This window comes from Schistocerca nitens, chromosome 1, assembly GCF_023898315.1.
Source record: "Schistocerca nitens isolate TAMUIC-IGC-003100 chromosome 1, iqSchNite1.1, whole genome shotgun sequence".
In the NCBI taxonomy this organism is placed as follows: domain Eukaryota; kingdom Metazoa; phylum Arthropoda; class Insecta; order Orthoptera; family Acrididae; genus Schistocerca; species Schistocerca nitens.
The window spans coordinates 495,278,223-495,300,649 of NC_064614.1; the positions used below are offsets into that span (position 1 = coordinate 495,278,223).

Consider the following 22,427-nt stretch of genomic DNA (forward strand, 5'->3'; position numbering starts at 1 on the left):
CGATAGCTGAGCAGTCTGTTACAAACTAGTGAATGGTGTTCAGAGCAGCACGTCGCGAGTTGACCGGCTTAGAATGCAACGCGATAATCGCTGCACAATGTATGGGCCATAGGATATCAGCGATTACACAAGAATCCATGGTTCAATAAGTCATCAATGTCCAGAATCGCTCTTCAGTATTACGGGAACTCAGAAGCAAAGGAGGTTTTTCGACAGGACGTTGCGTCATCTCCGAAGAGCATTATGAAGCGATCGACGGTGCACTGTGAATCAGATCGTCGTCGATTTGGATGTGGGCGTCAGCAACGCTTTTCTATCAGGTCTGTGTGAAGAAAAATGCTCCGTATAGGCTTCAGAACCACACAAGACTTTTGGTTGGTCATGATATAACAAACATTACAGTTATATGCGTGTAATAACTTTCCAAGGTTAATACCACTTCGCCGGCCGGGGTGGCCGAGCGGTTCTAGGCACTAAAGTCTAAAAACCTCGCGACCGCTACGGTCGCAGGTTCGAATCCTGCCTCGGGCATGGATGTGTGTGATGTCCTTAGGTTAGTTAGGTTTAAGTAGTTCTAAGTTCTAGGGGACTGATGACCACAGATGTTAAGTCCCATAGTGCTCAGAGCCAATACCACTTCCGTTACACCTATAGATAACAAAATTATAGAATTACACTATCATTTCTTTTAAAGCGTCTGTAAATGGTCATTACGCAGGTTTGTTGGAAATGCTACGTGCAACTGTTGCGTGAAGTGAACACCTCTGTGAAGTGAAAACCTCTAGTTCGTCCACCTTTCAGATTCCTAAGAAGCTAGTCTGAAGGGAAATTTCGAACGAACTGAAAGATAGACTCAAGGTTTGTGTCCTGTGTGCTCAACTAGCAAGAGAGCACAACAGAGGTCTTCAGTGGCTTTGTAGACAAACATAAAAAGAGGGATGACAAACCTGTTGTAGAAACAGAGTTTCACGAGTGAATATTAAAGATGTATTGAGTCGCCGAATTCAGGTAACTTCAACAAATATAATGTCGCTAGACATGGACGAGTTCAGAAGGCTCGAAGTGCGTACAGAGACTCTTAAATTTATCCCAAGATTTCAACCTACTCCATAACTTTGGCACGAAGGTATTCTATAAAATATTAATACATGTTTAAGCGCCAAGGTGGATGTGGAAGTAATAGAGATAGGGTCACGGCCGGTCACTAAGATACACATCAGTATAGCAGACTTTAGAGTTCATTACTACTTAAATGTGTGCTTCAGTACACACACACACACACACACACACACACACACTAAAAGAGGCACAATCACATACACAGATTATCAATTACTCACTGAAGCACGTGTAGTCACTTCACAAGATGACAAGTTTCCGTCTTTGTAACTGCTTTGGAGGATAATGACCTACCTATAATACATCTTTCACGTGAATCACAAACATGTTAAATATTACTCTGTTGTAAGTACCGTACTAGCTAAGATGCTCTAATTTTGTAAAATATCATATGTCATTCTCACGATGGAAAATGAATCTCAAGTGTTATCAACATACCCAAAATCCCATTGTTTCTGGATTCGCTCTTTGCCTTTGGAACCGCATGTAAACATATTATAAATACATTGTAGGTCCATACATTCGGAAATAATGATTGCTGTTCACATCAGTCCCATTACATTATTTACGTGCGTTTCAGTCACAAGTGTTAGGTCGGTCCATCACCTATGCAACCTTCTCAGTCTCCATTTGAATGGTGGAGTATCTATCTCTATTTCCAAGAGAAGAAAAGGTGATCCCATTCAGTGTGAATTAAGTTGTTCCTCTCTCCAACATCTTCGGGATCAGCGGTAAGCTGTCGTGAATGTGATCCATGTAATGGAGAAACATGCATAAAAAGAAACTTACTCAAACACCACAGACGGCTAATTGGGCTGAAATCAGCTATTAGCAAGCTTCACAAACTACGAGCGCTCTTTGCTGCTGACACCAGAAAGCTTTTCCTGGAAGTTTCACCTTGACCTTTAATTTCGCAGTTTAACGCTTGAAAGATTTTCGTTTCTTCTCTTACGTCGAAATAAAATAGTCTTGGTCCTCCAGGAGGTCTTCTTCCATGAGGGTGTTGTAAATATACATGATAGATTTTCCTTTGTTCTAAAGCTCGAAGTGTGTGTCCAATCCCTGTACGTCTTGTAGTTTTAATTTTGGATACAATATCTGGTTCTCCTTAGAGATAACATATTTCTTACGTTGCTAAAATTCTCTACTCCACCGTGTCCTTATCTCGAATTCCATCAAATATGTTCTTCAAAGTTTTCCTCTGAAAGATTCTTAATTTTGCTTCTTCTTATTTTATTATTAATATCGGTACCGTTATAAATACTCCTAAAGGCTCTGTAGACCGCATGATATCCTGTTGGTATTTGCAAGGATCGTTCAGGTCGGGCTGCATTTCTATTTCCTACTTTGCTGGGCCATGGGGGACTTAATCTAGAGTTGTTTGTACAAGATGATGTCTTCATCTTTTCATTATATGAGCGAAAATCGACAGTAGCGAAATTTTTGACATTTTCGGACACTCTTATTAAATTTCCTTCGCCACGCTAACTGCAAAACTTCTACCGTACTAATTGATCGTCATGACACAGATTCCGGTAAGTCGTGTTATTCGCACACAACGCCATCTTTCATGCTGTAGAATGCTACATGTATGGAACAAAGAGGTACTTCCTGGAAGGAAGACGTCTTGTTTTATTGAGAAAAACTGATAAGACTATGTCGTCAACTACATTAAACATTATCGATAAAACGTCTTATACGTTGTTTTTGAATAGCTGACTACAGCCAATGAAAGCAAGTTACCGTCTGAACCGGAGCGTCCCACCCTTACTCGTAAGCGGCGGACGTCTGAATCCGTGGAATTTACTGTACACCACTCCTTAGACTCGACGCGCAATTAACTTCTTGAATAAAAGAGACTAAGGGTGATATTAACATTTTATTCTAAAAACAGGTAACTCTATAGGTTTTGTGGTGGTTCAAATGGTTCAAATGGCTCTAAGCGTTCCGGACTGAAGCGCCTAGAACCGCTGGACCACAGCGGCCAGCTAGGTTTTGTGAAAAAATTATAAAAGTACATGAACGGTCTGAATTGAACGTATGCAAGAGTGCTGTTTGTAATGAGCCCAAATCAAGTGCGTGTTTTTTGGAATGTTGTTTTCTGTTGCCATGCAGCACAACAACGAGACAGTATTATAAAGCATCACACCCCTTTTTCAACGTGTGCATGCAAAAGAGGGTGGGGAGAACAGCTGTGACGTTTCGTTTCGTGGATGGAGGTGCAGCTTCTTTCATCCTTATTTTAAGCCGTGGTCATGAGCTTCTGTTACCAGTTGCACTAGCGACACATTATTTTCAAATGCGAATGCCGTCACTGAAACTCAACACCAGATGGCTATAACGAGTCAAATCACATAAGATAATGTAAACGTGTCTGCGAATTTAGAGTGATGGGATTTAAATCGGGATTGGAACTGGAATGTACTTGTTGGACATCAAATACACACACCAAAAAAAGTTCTGTATCACCTCAGTTCCGAGAGTTCCAGAACCTGTACAGAAAATTGGAATAGAGATCAACGGAAACATCATTTCCGCCCTTTTTGTTGCTCATGAAAACCATACACTACACGTTGTACCACCATACAGCGAGACCTTCAGAGATGGTGGTCCAGATTGCGGTACACATCGGTACCTCTAATAAGCAGTAGTACGTCCTCTCGCATTGATGAATGCCTGTATTCGTCGTGGCATACTATCCAAAAGTTAATCAAGGCACTGTTGGTCCAGATTGTCCCACTCCTCAACGGAGATTCGGCGTAGACCCCTCAGTGTGGTTGGTGGGTCACGTCGTCCATAAACAACCCTTTTCAATCTATCTCAGGCATGTTCTATAAGGTTCATGTCTGGAGAACATGCTGGCCACCCTAGTCGATCGATTGTCGTTATCTTAAAGGTAGTAATTCAGAACATGTGCACGATGGGAGCGCGAATTGTCGTCCATAAAGACGAAATGCTTCGCCAATATGCTGCCGCTATGGTTATACTATCGGTCGGAGAATGGCATTCACGTATCGTACAGCCGTTACGATGCCTTCCGTGACCACCAGCGGCGTACATCGGCCCCTCATAATGCCACCCCAAAACAGCAGGGAACCTCCACCTTGCTGTACTCGCAGGACGATATGTCTAAGGCGTTCAGCCTGACCGGGTTGCATTCAAACACGTCTCCGACGATTGTCTGGTTGAAAGCATATGCGACAGTCATCGGTGAAGAGAACGTGATGCCAATCCTGAGCGGTCCATTCGGCATGTTATTGGGCCAATCTGTACCGCGCTGCATGGTGTTGTGGTTGCAAAGATGGACCTCACCGTGGACGTCGGGAGTGAAGTTGCGCGTCATGCAGCCTATTGTGCACGGTTTGAGTCGTAGCACGACGTCCTGTGCACGGAAAGCATTATTGAACATGGTGGCGTTGCTGTCAGGGTTCCTCCGAGCCATAATTGGTAGGTAGCGGTCATCCACTGCTGTAGTAGCCCTTGGGCGGCATGAGCGAGGCATGTCATCGACAGTTCCTGTCTCTCTGTATCTCCTCTATGTCCGAACAACATTGCTTTGGTTCACTCCGAAAAGCCTGGACACTTCCCTTGTTGAGAGCCCTTCCTGGCACAAAGTAACAATGCGGACGCGATCGAACCTCGGTACTGGCCCTCTTCCTGGTGGAATGACTAGAACTGATCGGCTGTCGGACCCCCTCCGTCTAATAGGCGCTGCTCATGAATGGTTGTTTACACCTTTGGGCGGGGCTAGCGACATCTTGAACAGTCAAAGGGACTGTGTCTGTGATACAATATACACAGTCAACGTCTATCTTCAGCAGTTCTGGGAACTGGGGTGATGCAAAACGTTTTTTGATGTGTGTAGATGTAAAGTTTAATAGTTTTTCAGGGATGAAGATATGTACACAAGACAGGCTAGCTCTGACTGCCTATAACATCAGTCTTCGGGATGATGAGGACAACTACAACCATCAAGTTACTCTCCTATGAACTATAAGCATACAATGTCACTTATGTACCCCACGAGTTTTGCGATATATAAAATACACTGCTCTGCAAATCTTAAGGTTGAGATAAATAAAGTACCATTACATTACAACTACCCAGTGGAAAGGAATGAAAGTGCGGGGACGTTTTGTCAGAGGTCTCCTAGTGCACAGAGAGCTGGAAGTCACATGGCGTGAGCTCAACGTCACTACATGGGATGTCCCCGCAATCGTGCCAGTTGAAAGGACAGGAAAACGCACCGTGTGTCAGTCAGATAGCATTTACGGTGCCTGTGGTGGTATTCTTCTTAAAACATGGCCAGGAGCAACATCTGGATGACTTCACACGGGGAAGACTCATGGAAAACTGGAAGGAGGACGAAATGTGACCAGCGTTGCCCAGGAGTTTGGTGTGTCTAACAGCATAGCTTCAGGTGCATGGGGAGATTTCCAAATCACAGGTACTGCTGCTCGAAGGAGAAAAGGTAGTCGGACAAGGTCAACTATACCACCAGATGACCACTACATTGTGCAACAGGCAAGAAGGATCGCACATCAAACAGCGGGTGTAATTTCAACCACATTTAACAGGATTCTCTACCCGACGACGAGTACGCTGTATTCTATTGACAATTGGACATCGTTAGCACAGTTTTCGGTGATGCCAAGGGCATAGGGACTGGGCCAACTGGGAGTGAGACCCGCGTTTTCTTGTTGGATGAGAACAGATTCAGTCTGAGTAGTCATTCTGGAAGCATACTCGTACGGTGAGAGGGTTGTACGGGAGTACCGACATCCAGATCTTTGAACACTGTACACTCACCATTCAACGTTATTGTGACTCCGTGCTTCTTACCCATGTGCGCCTTTTCAGGTGTGTATTCTTCCCTGACTTTATTTTTATGGATGACAATATCAAACAGCTCGGATGGAAAAGAGTCTTGGAACGAGAATATATTCGGCGAATGGGCTAGCCTGCCGGTTCCCGTGACTTAAATCCCGTCGAGCATTTTTGGGTCGCGTTGGGGAGACGTCTACATGCACCAACGACTATCCAGCAGATGTCAACCACGATGGTGCAAACTTCCCATTAACCTTCTACATCTACATCAACACGGATACTCTGCAAATCACATTTAAGTGCCTGGCAGAGAGTTTATCGAACCACCTTCACAATTCTCTATTATTCCAATCTCGTATAGCGCGCGGAAAGAATGAACACTTATATCTTTCTGTACGAGCTGTGATTTCCCTTACTTTATCGTGGTGATCGTTCCTCCCTATGTAGGTCGTTGTCAACAAAATATTTTCGCATTCGGAGGAGAAAGTTGGTGATTGGAATTTCGTGAGAACATTCCTTCGCAACGAAAAACGCTTTCTTGTAATGAATTCCAGCCCAAATCCTGCATCATTTCTGTGACACTCTCTCCCATATTTCGCAATAATACAAAACATGCTGCCTTTCTTTGAACTTTTTCGATGTTCTCCGTTAGTCCTATCTGGTAAGGATTCCCACACCGTGCAGCAGTATTCTAAAAGAGGGCGGACAAGCGTAGTGTAGGGAGTCTCCTTAGTAGGTCTGTTACATTTTCTAAGTGTCTTAGCAATAAAACACAGTCTTTGGTTAACCTTACCCAAAATATCTTCCATGTTTTCCTTCCAATTTAAGTTGTTCGTAATTGTAATACCTAGGTATTTAGTTGAATTTACGGCTTTTGAATTAGACTGATTTATCGTGTAACCGAAGTTTAAAGAGTTCCTTTTAGCACTCATGTGGATGACCTCACACCTTTCGTTATTTAGGGTCAACTGCCACTTTTCGCACCATTCAGATATCTTTTCTAAATCGTTTTGCAGTTTGTTTTGGTCTTCTGATGACTTTATTAGTCGATAAGCGACAGCGTCATCTGCAAACAACCGAAGACGGCTGCTCAGATTGTCTCCCAAATCGTTTATATAGATAAGGAACAGCAAAGGGCCTGTAACACTACCTTGGGGAACGCGAGAAATCTCTTCTGTTGTACTCGATGACTTTCCGTCAGTTACTATGAACTGTGACCTCTTTGACAGGAAATCACAAATCCAGTCACATAACTGCGACAATATTCCGTAAGTACGCAATTTCAATACGATGCGCGTGTGTGGTACAGTGTCAAAAGCCTTCCGGAAATCCAGAAATACGGAGTCGATCTGAAATCCCTTGTCAATAGCAGCCAACACTTCATGTGAATAAAGAGCTAGTTGTGTTTCACAGGAACGATGTTTTCTAAACCCATGTTTACTGTGTGTCAATAGACAGTTTTCTTCGAGGTAATTCATAATGTTCGAACACAATATATGTTCTAAAATCCCTTGCGGTCAACAAGGGAGCACACGGCAGAACATGCATTGCTGTTCGTGGTGATCACAACCCTATTAAGAACCATGCTCCGCCTTTCGCAATGTCCAGGGGACCATCATATATCACGGTGACTTAGGTGTAATTATTCTCTCTAAACAAAAGTTTAATTTCTATTCCTCTAATTGGGCATTTCTCTCATTTACCTTCTGTACATTTTTGTCTACGGTCCTTGTTTCATGACGCTATGTTATTTGGCAGTGACACAACATGCAAAAGTTGCTTTCGTCCTTAAGTTTTGCACAACTGTCTACCATATGACTTGTTTTAAGTTATGCTGCACCACATCCAATTTATCGAAATGTAGTACAACAGAACTGTTGTACCGAATGTCCATGCAATTTGGCAGCCATCTCACAACTATCTCTCATATCATTCAGCTCTTGGGCCAAGCACATTTGAAATTGTTTATTTTGTCACCCCTCCTGACGTACCACTTCGAGATTTTTACTAATTGGTGCTTGGTAGTCTAAAATGCACCACCCGATAACCGATTTCATTACTTGCTACGGCAAGCGGTTTGAAGGTCATGACTGTCAATAATTAATGCATCATTTGAGGCTTTTATGCCACATCTCTGCCCACGTTCATTATATTTTTGTTGCTACGCTTTAATGCACAGTATGAAAAAATTTCGTTATGGAAGGCTGGCAAGTAGATAGGATCATAAGGCGGACTCATCAGACGGCGCGCCAAGTGCTCGATGGAGTGACAATGGCCGGGCGAGCAACAGCCGCATCGTACTGCAGCAGAGAGAGACAATGAGCAATCACCTACAATGCTGAGTGCAAAGAAACTAATCTGTCGAAACTTCCTGGCAGATTAAAACTGTGTGCTGGACCGAGACTCGAACTCGGGGCAGCGCACACTCCGCTGCAGAGTGAAATTCTCTTTCTGGAAACATCCCCTAGGCTGTGGCTAAGCCAAGTCTCCGCAATATCCTTTTTTCAGGAGTGCTAGTCCTGCATGGTTCGCAGGAGAGCTTCTGTAAAGTTTGGAAGGCAGGAGACGAGGTTCTGACGGAAGTAAATCTGTGAGGACGGGGCGTGAGTCGTTCTTGGGTAGCTCAGTTGGTAGAGCACTTGCCCGCGAAAGGCAAATGCCCCGAGTTCGAGTCTCGGTCCGGCACAGTTTTAATCTTCCAGGAAGTTTCATATCAGCGCACACTCCGCTGCAGAGTGAAAATCTCATTCTGGAAACTAATCTGTTATGTACATGATTAAATATTAATATATAGCTTCAACTGCCCTGATGACATTACTTGCACTGACAACTTACTAATAGTGATTTCAACATCACTCAATTCATCAGGAAATGCTGATTACAAACTATAGTTACTGTCAGTGCTTACTGATGTAAAGTATGGACGAATCACAAGTACGCCATGAGAGGGCAGGTGCCATACTTCTATGATACACTGCTGGCCACCGTTAATGCAACACCAAGAAAGACAAGAGGTAGCACAACAAAATTTATTTTGTAGATAACATGTTGACCAAGTATCAAATGATTACGTTTACAGACGTCTGTGACATGTGGTTCCTGCCAGAATCAGTAGCCAGAGTAGCCGCCATTGTTGGAGATCACCGCTGCCACACGTCTCGGCATTGAGTCAAAGAGACGTTGGATGTGTTCCTGGGGTACAGCAGCCCAAGCAGCTTCCACACGTTGCCAAAGATCATCTGGTGTGGCAGCTGGGGATGTAATCTGGGTCACTCGTTGAGCAACCATGGACCACATGTTTTCTATCGGCGAAAGATCCGGAGAGCGAGCCGGCCAGGGAAGCACTTCAATCTGGTTATTGACGAAGAACCTTTGAACAATGCGTGCCTCGTGTGGTCGCGCATTATCCTGTTGAAATATGGCTGTGGCCGAGCCCTGAAGGTAAGGAAGGACAACTGGCTCCAGCACCTCGGATATGTAGCGCCGGCTATTTAAAGTACCGGCAATGCGTACTAGAGGCGTGCGAGAGTAATATCCAATACCGCCCCATACCATAATACCCGGTGCAAGACCAGTGTGGCGGTGCATAATGCAGCTGTCCAGCATCCTCTCTCCACGGTGTCTCCACACTCGAATCCGACCATCGTGGTGCTGCAGACAGAAGCGTGCCTCGTCAGTAAAGACAACGTCATTCCATTCTGCCGTCCACATCCGTCTGTCATCACACCATTGGCGACGGAGACGTCTGTGGTTCTGAGTCAATGGTAGACGAAGCAATGGACGTCTTGCGGACAGACCACTCTGCTGTAAACGGCGTCGAATGGTACGCGCAGGCACTGGGTGATGCGTTACAGACGCAATGTGCTGTGCTATGGTTCGGGATGTCACTGAGCGATCCGTCACTGCCATGCGCACAATTTGCCTATCAGCACGTGCAGTGGTGCACCGAGGTGAATGCGATCGACCACGTCGGTCCGTCGTACCCTCCTGCATCCAACGGTCACATATCCGCATTACAGTTGTTTGGTTTCGTCCAACACGACTAGCGATTTCACTGTATGATAATCCACAATCTCGGTAAGCCACTATCCTTCCTCTGTCTAACTCGGATATTTGATCAAACGATGTTCGCTGTTGTCTACCAGGCATAACTGATCGTCTTGTGAAACAACCACAAGGTAAACACACCTGCCGAACGTACACTCGTCGAAATCGCCAAGCCTTAAATGGCGCTATGAGGTGGCGCCACAGGCGCGCGTGATGTGCGTCTGCGCTGAAATTCTAATCAGTTGCATATCTCATCGCTGCAAACCCATGGTGTAAATTTCACTTGATTCGGATGCTTCCTTCAGGGTGTTGCATTTACGGTGGCTAGAAGTGTATATTTCCGAGAAAGTAATACATGAATCGCTGTATAAATCCTGATCTCACGTTAAGACCTAACAGTTGTTCAGGAATTGCCTCGGATGACATACTTGTGCGATGTTGTGTTAATTCAAGGCAGTATACGATCGATTTTCGAGATGGCAACAGGTGAATTAGTGTGTGAAGTGCAAGTCCACATAAAGACGGAACTAACTGTTAAAGTTACCTCGGAAAACATATTTGTGCGATATCATGTTGTTTCTAAGATCGTGTGAAGCATTTTTGTGACTTTTGCGGTGCTTGGGAACTAATTATTAATGACTGGGAATTTTGTTACGAATATTGAAGATTGACTGGCTCTAGGAATCGTTTTGATAATTTTGCTATTAATGAAATAAAACAATATTAGTTCGCATCCTATCATCTTACAATTGTTATTATGGTTAGTATCTGCACCTACCCACTTGTCACATTATTATGCAGTGTTTATGACACAAGCGCTAAGGTAAGTACACAACTGTGTAGAATATCTAGCGACTATCTACAGGCACTGTAGAGAGTGTCTATAGACATGTACCTAGATGATGTTTATAGACAGTCTAGATACTTTGTCTCGTGTACACACCTGAATGCGTTGTTCCTAGATGTTTTCTAAAGACGGCTGACCTTGTTAGGATGTCGAGCTATGCGTGATAATAATGGGTAGTGAAAGAAATCGAAAGAGGAGGCGTTGGTAGAAATGTGTACTGTTTGCGGAAGGACCTCGTTTTGGCTGTAATTTACTTTCGACTTTGAAATTAGAAGCCACATGTTTTTTTTTTCCAACGGCATTGAGTGATACTTAATATTATTTGACGAACACTTTGACAACCAACTTCTTGTTGTTGCGGTTTTTTGTATTCGGTGTTGCTAACTTCCCACAAACATGATGCTACTTGAAAATCTTCGTTCAGCTGCAACACTATCTCATTGGCCACATCTTTGTAAGTGAAGTTTAACAATAAGAAATCAAAAATAATAAAAAAAATGACCACGAGTTTTCCACGGCGCAATGAGAAGAACTGGAGGCCATGTCTACCAACATATCCACACTACGGAATGTTGCGCATCATTGTCTAGGAATTGTCACATGTCTCCCATTTTAAATGGAAGTCCAAAGTTGTCCGATTTTGTTGCAGAAGCGTGTCTATAGATAAGAAATGTCTCTTAGTTGTCTATATGTAAATCACTCGGGTGTCTATAGACAATGTATAAAGATAAAATTCGCTCGGCTATGTATATTAACGTGTACAGGGCCTTAGAGCTCGCTACCGACAGAGAAGAAAACAAGCGGGACAACTGTTACGGGATATCTTTAGAAGTCGTGATGGAATCAAGTTGCCTACCTTTGGGCTAGGGAAAGTGATCGCAGACATTTCTTGCTAAAATCCACCGTGTTTATTAATCCCGACACATCTTTAAGATGGGAAGTTCCATTTACTGTAACCCATTGTGTAGCTTATGGGTATCATATCTGCTTTTACTGTGACACTACATTTTACCACAGACCCTAATATTCGTTACACTTGTCATTCTATGAGTGAGGAAAAATACCTTTAAACAATGGTTAATTTTAATAGGATACATTAAACGCTCATGACATTCGTTACAATATGAGAGAGCTTTTGGTCGTTTTCCAGACAGAAAGCTTACAGTACCGTTCATAGTTACTCGTTTGTCATTCCTCGTTGGTACATATATGAAACACGGCCGAGGCAGACAGCCAAAAGAAGCCGAAGTGAGTGCGTTAGTAATCTCAGCCCTAGGGTTATGTAACAGTGCACCTTTTTCATCTAGTAGGCTCTGGAAGTTTGCCTGGTGGCCGAGGCAAGCCTGTTGAGGGCCAGTTATCAAGATCACGCCTGTGATAGTAAACCAGTCAGCACTCTATCGCTATTAGAACAAAATCTTTGTTATCTTGCGAAATGAACAGTTGTTAACTCCTGTTTATTAAATTCACTTGTCCATGTAGTTGTGTTTTTTGAAAACTTAGTAACTCACTTCTAATCGATTTCGGGATAGATAAACAAAACCTCAAGCACATCCAGAGACTACCAATAATTGAACCCGCCAGCCCAGTGTCCATCAAGTACCCAAGCCTGCTTGGGTCAAGGGGCACCTAGTTCGCAGATCGGTCGGTTTTTTGCCTGGGGTTTGGTAATGTTGAGGGGAGGTTGCTCAGAGGGGGCTGTTACTGTACCAGTACAGACGGAATAGACGACATCGATATCTGCTATTTTTATAGTTGGAAGGAAAGTAGCAGAAGCCGAAAGAGCTTTGCTGAAAATCTTGCCTAAAACTAAAATGAAAGGAATAGACGGTACATCGAATTACGAAACAAGACAGTAATTTCAGTGGGCTTGGTGCGGCTGCTTCGTGAGTCTTCCACAACCAATCAGGTAACGCGATTTTGAATACGTCTCTACAAGAAAGTATCAGTGTTTCCGTAGTCTATAGATGTCTATTGTTTCCAGCCACGTAGCTTCGGTACCGTCAGCGACCTTTTACGCTTCGCACTTGTAACCTGACAACATCGTTGACAACTGTCAGAGCTCTTCTTTCGTCATACGAAATGTAACTGTCCAAATAGGACATAGGGGAAGGAAGCAATAATAAACTTACCAAACAAACTGTCCATTGATGCAGTGTATTGACCGTTATATACACCAATCATTCCACCAACCACTCTTTGCAGTAACGCGCGCGCACGCACACACACACACACACACACACACACACACACACACACACACACCACACGTGCGAGCGCGCATACAAACAAGGCCCTAAAATTTTTGCCTCAGACGTACTATCCCGGAAACAAATTAACTCCAGTTTTCTGGTTCATTCTCCTCGGTTATGAAGCAAATTATACCGTAATTGCATATCTCCTCCCAAATATCCTTAACTGGATACTGAATCGGCCTAGTGCCGTCTACAGTGACAGTCACTGATCGAACGTCACATTTGTATTTAAGTGGATGAAAAATATTTTATGCGATCAGCTCATAAAAAACATGTAAATAAAATAAGTAGTTCATTGGAACTGCTTCTCGCAGAAAACGCTAAAATAATGAATTCTCCTATATCCTATCAAGTGGTACCATGATGAAAATGACTACTTCAGCTGAAAGATAGATATTTGTTTCTGATCCAACTAGTTTCGCGACTTTAGAGCCTTATCTGTATACAAACAAGACCAAAACGAATAAAGATCCTGTTTCGGTTAACATGTAGTTTAACTATACAAGAAATTATATAAGAAAATTATGTACTTACATGTAGTTCATAATTTATCTAAACGATAATCTTCGTCCAGTTGTTGTTGTTGTTGTTGTGGTCTTCATTCCAGAGGCTGGTTTGATGCAGCTCTCCATGCTGCTCTATCCTGTGCAAGCGTCTTCATCTTCACATACCCACTGCAACCTACATCCTTCTGAATCTGCTCAGTGTATTCATCTCTTGGTCTCCCTCTACGATTTTTACCCTCCATGCTGCCCTCCAATATTAAATTGGTGATCCTTTGAGGCCTCAGAACATGTCCTACCAAACGATCCCTTCTTCTAGTCAAGTTGTGACACAAATTCCTCTTCTCCCTAATTCTATTCAGTACCTACTCATTAGTTGCGTGATATACCCATCTAATCTTCAGCATTCTTCTGTAGCACCACATTTCGAAAGCTTGTACTCTCTTCTTGTCTAAACTATTTATTGTCCATGGTTCACATCCATACATGGCTACACTCCATACACATACTTTCAGAAACGACTTCTTGTTACTTAAATCTAGAGTCGATGTTAACAAATTTTTCTTCTTCAGGAACGGTTTTCTTGGCATTTCCAGTCTACATGTTATATCCTCTCTATTTTGACCATCATCAGTAATTTTGCTCCCCAAATAAAAAACACATCCACTACTTTAAAGTGTCACATTTCCTTACCCAATTCCCTAAGCATCACCAGATTTAATTAGATTACTTCCATTATCCTCGTTTTGCTTTTGTTGATGTTCATCTTATATCCTCCTTTCAAGACACTGTCCATTCCGTTGAACTGCTCTTCCAGGTCCTTTGCTGTATCTGAGAGAATTACAATATCATCAGCAAACCTCAAAGTTTTTATTTCTTCTCCATTGATTTTAATTCCTACTCCAAATTTTTCTTTTGTTTCCTTTACTGCTTGCTCAATATACAGATTGAATAACATCGGGGATAGGCTACCACCCTGTCTCACTCCCTTTCCAACCACTGCTTCCATTTCATGCCCCTCGACTATTATAAATGCCCTCTGGTTTCTGTAGAAATTTTAAATAGCCTTTCGCTCCCTGTATTTGACACCTGCCACCTTCAGAACTCGAATGAGAGTATTCCAGTCAGCGTTGTCAAAAGCTTTCTCTATGTCTACAAATGCTAGAAAGGTAGGTTTGCCTTTCCTTAATCTGTTTTCTAAGATAAGTCGTAGGGTCATTATTGCCTCACGCGTTCCAATATTTCTGCTGAATCCGAACAGATCTTCCCCAAGGTCGGCTTCTACCAGTTCTTCCATTCGTCTGTAAAGAATTCGTGTCAGTATTTTGCTGTCGTGACTTATTAAGCTAATAGTTCGATAATTTTCACACCTGTCAACACCTGCTGTCTTTGGGATTGGAATTATTATATTCTTCTCTAAGTCTGAGGGTATTTCGACTGTCACATACATCTTGCTCACCAGATGGTGGAGTTTTGGCTGAGCTAGCTCTCCCAACACTATCAGTAGCTGTAACGGAATGTTGTCTATACCCGGGGCCTTGTTTTGACCTATGACTTTCAGTTTTCTGTCAAATTCTTCACGCAGTATCATATCTCCCACTTCGTCTTCATCTGCGTCCTCTTCCATCTCCATAACATTGCCCTCAAGTAAACCGCCCTTGTATTGGCCCTCTCTATGCTACCCACAGCTCAGATTCACCTACTACTTCCTTCTCCTACTATCGAAATGCAGTCCCCCATGACTAATTAATTTTCGCCTTCCTTCACTATCTGAATAATTTCTTTTATCCCATCATAGATTTCTTCAATCTCTTAGTCATCTGCGGAGCTAATTGGCATATAGACTTGTACTACTGTGGTAGGCGTGGGCTTCATGTCTATCTTGGCTACAATAATGCGTTCACCATGCTGTCTGTAGTAGCTGACCCGCACTCCTATTTTTTTTTATTCATTATTAAACCTACTCCTGCATTACCCCTATTTGATTTTGTCTTTATAACCCTGATTTCACCTGACCAAAAGTCTTGTTCCTCCTGCCACCGAACTTCACTAATTCCCACTACACCTAACTTCAACCTATTTCCCTTTCTAAATTTTCTAACCTACCCGCCCGATTAAGGGATCTTACATTCCAAGCAGCGATCCGTAGAACGCCAGTTTTATTTCTCCTGATAACAATGTCCTCCTTAGTAGTCCCCGACCGGAGATCCGAATGGGGAACTATTTTACCTCTTTAATATTTTACCCAAGAGGACGCCATCATCATTTAACAATACAGTAAAGCTGCATGCCTCGGCAAAAATTACGGCTGTAGTTTCTCCATGCTTTCAGCCGTTCCCAGTACCAGCACAGCAAGGCCGTTTTGGTTAGTGTTACAAGACCAGATCAGTCAAACATCCAGACTGTTGCCCCTGCAACTACTGAAACGGCGGCTGCCCCTCTCCAGAAACCACACGTTTGTCTGGCCTCTCAACAGATACCCCTCCGTTGTGGTTGCACGTACGGTACATCTATCTGTATCGCTGAGGCACGCAAGCCTCCCCACCTACAGCAAAGTCTATGGTCCATGGTCCATGGTTTATGGGGTGTTCTCCAGTTATGATAGAGATTTTCAATCGTCACGAAGTCGATAATCCTTTATAAAATACTTCAAAATGCAGGGAAACTCATTGTGATACAGAAAATCTAGAATAAGGACAAATTGTTAAACCAGATGGATGTAGAAGAATAAAACAAATGGCTCTGAGCACTATGGGACTTAACAGCTATGGTCATCAGTCCCCTAGAACTTAGAACTACTTAAACCTAACTAACCTAAGGACATCACACAACACCCAGTCATCACGAGGCAGAGAAAATCCCTAACCCCGCCGGGAATCGAACCCGGGAACCCGGGCGCGGGAAGCGAGAACGCTACCGCACGACCACGAGATGCGGAAAATAAAACAAATGATATGTGCTATGAAACCTACGTCTACACTATGACACGTAGCATTTCAGGATAGCTGCTAGATGTGGAAACAAAGAAGATTAACGAGAGCCATTGCAAAATTATGATCTGTTGCAAAATTAATTTTGAGTGAGTTCACTTACTGTAATATGTTTTACGTGAGTGTAAGTTAATGAACTAAGCTTCACAGAAAACTTAAGTTGAGTGAAAATTTGGCATAGAGTTGCACAACAGTATCTTCAGTGCTAAGGAAACATTGTTGTAATATGGACTAGATGACTGCTGTATTACGTTTCATCTACATCTGCAGTCATACTCCGCAAGCCACCATACGGTTCATGGAGATGGGTACCTTGTACCACCAATAGTCATTCTCTTTCCTTTCCACTCGCAAATGGAGTGAGGGAAAAGCGACCGTGTATGTGCCACTGTATGAAAGAAACAGGTATATGTTTATAGCATATCTAAGACTTCCTTTTCTTCTGTGTTTTAAGGTGAAATTAATGAACATGCCAGATGTTTCCGGGTTTATGTTCTTGTGCCAACACTGTATTGCTGAAGGGTGGCGCGTAATTTATTTTCTGAAAACGTATAATTTTGACAGAATCTTTATTTCTTTCTTTTAAGGTCATGATTTACACGCTAAATCTTCTGACACATTCTTCTATCGATATTATTGTCATCGATGTTCTCCCCTTAATTTTTCATGGTCATCCCACTTTTCTACTCTGATGTACACACACACACACACACACACACACACACACACACATACACACACACACACACAAGCACACACAAAATTACTTTCAATATTGTCAATCAGGAAAACAATAAATAGCATTAAAGTAATAGCAGTCGCAAGTTGATGTAAGCAATTGGCCAGTTCATTAAAATATTAAAAAAAAAAATAGTTGCCGGAACAGGCCTTGAAGGCCCAACGGTACCGACCGGCTGCCGTGTCATCCTCAGGCCTTAGGGCTCACCGGATGTGTACAGGGACGGGCATGTGGTCAGCACACCACTCAACCGGCCGTTGCCAGTTTTCATGTCCGGTGCCGCCACTTCCATATCAAGTAGCTTCTCAGTTGGCCTCACTAGAGCTGAACGCATCCCGCTTGCCAACAACATCCGGCATACCCAGACCGTGATCCATCCAAGCCCAACAGCGCTTAACTTCGGTGATCTGACGGGAACGTGTTACCACTGCGGCAAGACGTTGGCATAGAAGTATAAGTAAGTAAAAATATAACTTCGTGCTTTCTAAACAACTATTTTCAGGAAAATGCACATGAGATACGTGCAAAGAAATGAGAAATTTTACTTTTTATGTAGCTAGAAGGAAGGAAAGCAGCTGTTTTACGGTAACAATTTCGTAGAATATTTCATTCCAGTCACTCTTTTAATAGTGACTACATTATGATCTGATCATTTTATAACTTATTCGTTTTCCATCTTCCGATACACATCACCATAAGAATAAGAATACCTTAACAAATAGAATTCCTTTTATTAGGTGAGGTGTTCTGATTCTTGTAGAAAACCTATTCTTCCAAAACGATTCAGATTTAATGTCGTTGCAATTTAAGGCGATTAATGTTATACGTATGGTTGAGAACAAATATTCACTTAAAATATGAGATTATCTCATGTTATAATGTTGAAACCAACCGGTAAGAAACTATAATTCTATGAAATTTCAAATTTACAAACTGAAGCACTTCATTCATTTTAATTAAACTCTTTTATTCACAAATGTCTTGATCCCATTTAGCAGATATGTTTACTGATAAAATTCGCTACATTTGTAAAATTTATTTCTAAAAAGCAAAACACTATCCAGTTTCAGGACGTATGTCCTATCTTCAGGTGCACCTGCAAAATTTTAAATGAATAATAATACCTATCCACATGGTTAAAATAATCAGAGCGAAACTGAACTGACAGGAATTCTTAGAAAAAAACCCTATGTGTACATTAATATGTGAGTCCACAAAGACGCATAACTAAAGTTAACTTTTGTGAACTAACATTTTAATGTACGTATAAGGGTTTTTTCTAAGAATTTCTACTGGTTTTGTTTAGCTTTGATTGTATTAATCATGTGGATAGATATTATTTTTCATTTAAAATATTGCACTAGAAGATGGGACATATGTCCTGAAACCGGTTAGTGCTTTCCTTTTTAGCAATAAACAATTTTTACAACTGTAGCGGATTTTTATCATTGGCAGTGAGTAACAGTTGTGGATGTACCGTCGACAGAAATGTCTGAGAGATGTTTCAATTAATTAGTTTCGACTCTATGAGGCATTATTAGAACGAATAATCCAATCTCGTTGCGGAAGTAACACACCCAGGTATCGTCAAGCACTCATTGTGGGCACTTAAAACCCGAACATCGTTTAATTTTAAAGGTTCACAATAAGTGCCTGGTGATTTTCTTTGACGAGTTACTTCTATAACAATATATCAGATTTTTAGCTCTGATTGTGATTCATAGATGAACCGTAACTGTAACATATCTGCCAATTTCTATCAAGACATTTGTGAAAGAATGGCGTCTTACTTTGGTTTCACAGTGAACTAAAAGTACTTCTCTTCCGCCGTTGGCCAATTATTCCTTACAGACGGCAGCTGAATCTCCATGAACATGATAGATGGTAAGCAATAAAGCGTATATGTAGAGTGCAGGCAGAATAACGTGGCGAGTAGATGCGCAATCAACAGGGAAAACCTGGTGGAAGCCGTACTGCTAGGGTAGGGATTACGGGGAGGCGCTGTAGGGGATGTGATGAGCGCTCGAGGGGAAACGCCATTCCAAACTGAAGCCCACACTCACATTTTTTGTAAATATTAAGTGGAGCCCCTCCACGCCCACATTCGCGTGGTACCTATTCAAGAAGACCTGTCATCTCTGCTTTGGTTAGTATCTACATACAGGGTGACAATTGTTGAACTATATGAAGGAAAACGTAAATTAGTTACAAACTTCGGCGTGCACCAACTTCATTCAACATGTGAACGTCACTACAGATATTCGGATTTAGGTTACGACATGTTCGATATGCCTGCCATCAAATGGCTCTGAGCACTATGGGACTTAACTTCTGAGGTCATCGGTCCCCTAGAACTTAGCACTACTTAAACATAACTAACCTAAGGACATCACACACACCCATGCCCGAGGCAGGATTCGAACCTGCGACCGTAGCGGCCGCGCGGTTCCAGACTGTAGCTCCTAGAAACGCTCGGCCACCCCGGCCGGCCTGTCTGCCGTCGTTGGCGACGATGTGGAGCAGACGAAAAGCGAATTTCTGCAAGACCTGCTGAAGTGTTGAAACATCGATGCTGTCGATGACCTCCTGAATGGCTGTTTTCAGCTCAGCAATGGTTTTGAGGTTATTGCTGTACACCTTTCTTTAATATAACCCCACGAAAAGGAGTCGCATGTGTTCAGATCCGAAGAATGTGGCGGCCAATCGAGGCCACGCCAGTGGCCTCTGGGGACTCCAGAGCCAGAATGTGGTCCCAAAAGTGCTCCTCCAGGACAGCAAACACTCTACTGCTTCGATAGGGTCTTACATGAACCATATCTTGTCGAAATCATGGTTACTGTGGATAACAGGGATGAAATCATCTTCAAAACCTTCAGACATCTTTCGCTAGTCATGGTGCCATCAAGGAAAATCGCATCGACTGGAAACTGCATACAGTATAGTCAGCCGTTGAGGATGAAGAGACTTCTTAATCGCGAAATGCGGTTTCTGAGTCCTCCAAATGCGCTAACTTTGCTTATTGACGAACCCACCCAAATGAAAGTGTTCGTATATCCATAATTGAAATGGACGATTTGGGACGTCAGCTAGTATAATATAATATATTGACAGCACACATACGGTTGCTGTCAACAAGTATGGGCCTTAAGATGATGTTGTAACAACATCGAAACTAGTCGCCAATAAAACCAACACCTTAATACAGCTGGGGGAATTTCTTCATTTTTTAACAAATGAAAGTGCGCTTCGACGCTAAACCAAATCGTATATAACGCACTAATTCCCGCCATGCCCCGCGGCCAACCGCGCAGTTTGAACGTCCCAACGCAAACCGTTCAGAAGTTATGACGATTTTATTTCATATAGTTCAATAATTGTCACCCCGTAAAAAGAACTCCGCTAAAATGCAACAAAAGCAGCGATTTATTTTCGTCTGGTTTGTCGACCACTTGGAACTATCAGAAAGGCGTCATGAGTGGCGAATTTTTGTGTAAAACCTACACATTTCTCTTGTTCCCATCTTAAAATTTGCTTCTTCTGCCAAAACATAGCGGATTTTACATAGTGTCACCTCACTAACATGTACAGCCGCAGTTGCGAGAGAACTCCGAAACAGTGGTCTATTAAGTTTGTTAAGTAAGGAACTGAGGAAAAGTGAGGTCAATTGCTTATAAAAAAGCACGTAATCGGTACAAAATAAACGTGTTACGTCTTCGCTTATGTTGTTACAAAACCCATAGCATTTCTCGTTTCACCAGCTATCCATGGGCCTTATAAATTACATTCTTTCAAAGAAAAAGTCTATAGTTAGTGGAATAACAAGGTAGGTAATGAAGTTTTGCATAGTAACCATATGGAAAAATACTTTCCTCTTTGCATGCTATCATTTGCCAAAGTCTCACTTCGACCTCTCAAACCGTTTATGAAATATGACGAATGTTGTGGATATTTCGCTATGGCTTTATCGATGGGAAACGTCATCGCAGATGAGTGTATCACGTCAAATCAATTTTCTTGATATTGGGGACAGATGGAGACCTCCACCCAAGTCTAAAGAAAAATTCAATACATTAGCTGAATTTCATACGCGGCAACGTATTATGTAATATGCACGAAACGCAAAATCACAGTGACCCCTTCTTTTCATTGCTAATCTTTTCAAATTTCATGCAGTGTCTTACTTACATGCAAGTATCACAATAGCTATGATCATTAACGAAATGGTGGGCACATCGTTATGAATCTGACATAAAGCCACAAGTACGTCAACAAAGAATTTTTTTACGAATAGTTACTGTAAAATCGTTTTAGAAAGACTGCAGGGCGTGCGCCTCGATTCTATCATTCCCGACTGCCCAGAAAGGGGCAAACACTGTTAGCCTCCCTTTCCGAACGAACGAATGAACTCGCCCAGGTCTTCGGACGTAAACTGGTCACTGCGCACCGACCACAATATCCAGCGACCACTGTGGCTTTCTACTTAAGGGCGATCTGAACATTGATGCCTAGGTAACCAGTGTGCGTGAGTATATTTGGGGATGGCGTACCTTGACCTTGCCATCGTCTCCGCCGCTATAGAGCCTGCCGTTGCCGAAGATGATGGTGGAGACGTCGGTGAGGTGGCGGTCCTGCTCGGACACGGAGGCGGTGACGCTGATCCCGTGCATGCTGGCGGGGCACTGACGCGACCGCAGGGACGTTCGCCTATTTATAGGAGGGAGCCTCTAGGTCAGTGCCGGAGCACGCCCTGCGTGGGTTGCTGCCGGACCGAAATATCCCGGGGCGGCGAGGGGAGCGGCCCGCAGGCGTCTCCGGCGGCTTCTGGAGAACTCTCGGCCCTGTCACTGGCTTCGGGAGGGGTCTAGGACCTCGAGGCGGCAGACGTCTGCTTCAAGGTGCAGTGTGCACCACTGTCGTACACTGAAGATGTTTTGGAAAGAGTACTGGAAACGGATTAACTGAGATGGACGTTAACAATCGAAGTCTCAAGGTGATCAGTTGAATTTGTTATAACTGTGCAACACAGAAAGCCTGATGTTTCACTCAGTCACAGTGTGTACCTACCAATACAGACAGGTACTGCACGCCACAGCCCAGCGC

At 42.9% G+C, this 22,427-nt stretch overlaps 1 protein-coding gene across 1 annotated transcript in view; it reads right to left on the reverse strand.

Moving 5' to 3' along the window:
* LOC126252702 (myosin heavy chain kinase B) overlaps positions 1-22,006 on the reverse strand; it is a 73,469-nt gene extending 51,463 nt beyond the window's left edge. Inside the window, exon 1 of the mRNA XM_049953608.1 lies at positions 21,875-22,006. Within this exon, the coding sequence (XP_049809565.1) occupies positions 21,875-21,994 (120 nt within the window). The 5' untranslated portion in view covers positions 21,995-22,006. The remainder of the gene's footprint in view (positions 1-21,874) is intronic.
* Positions 22,007-22,427: the final 421 nt, after the last annotated feature.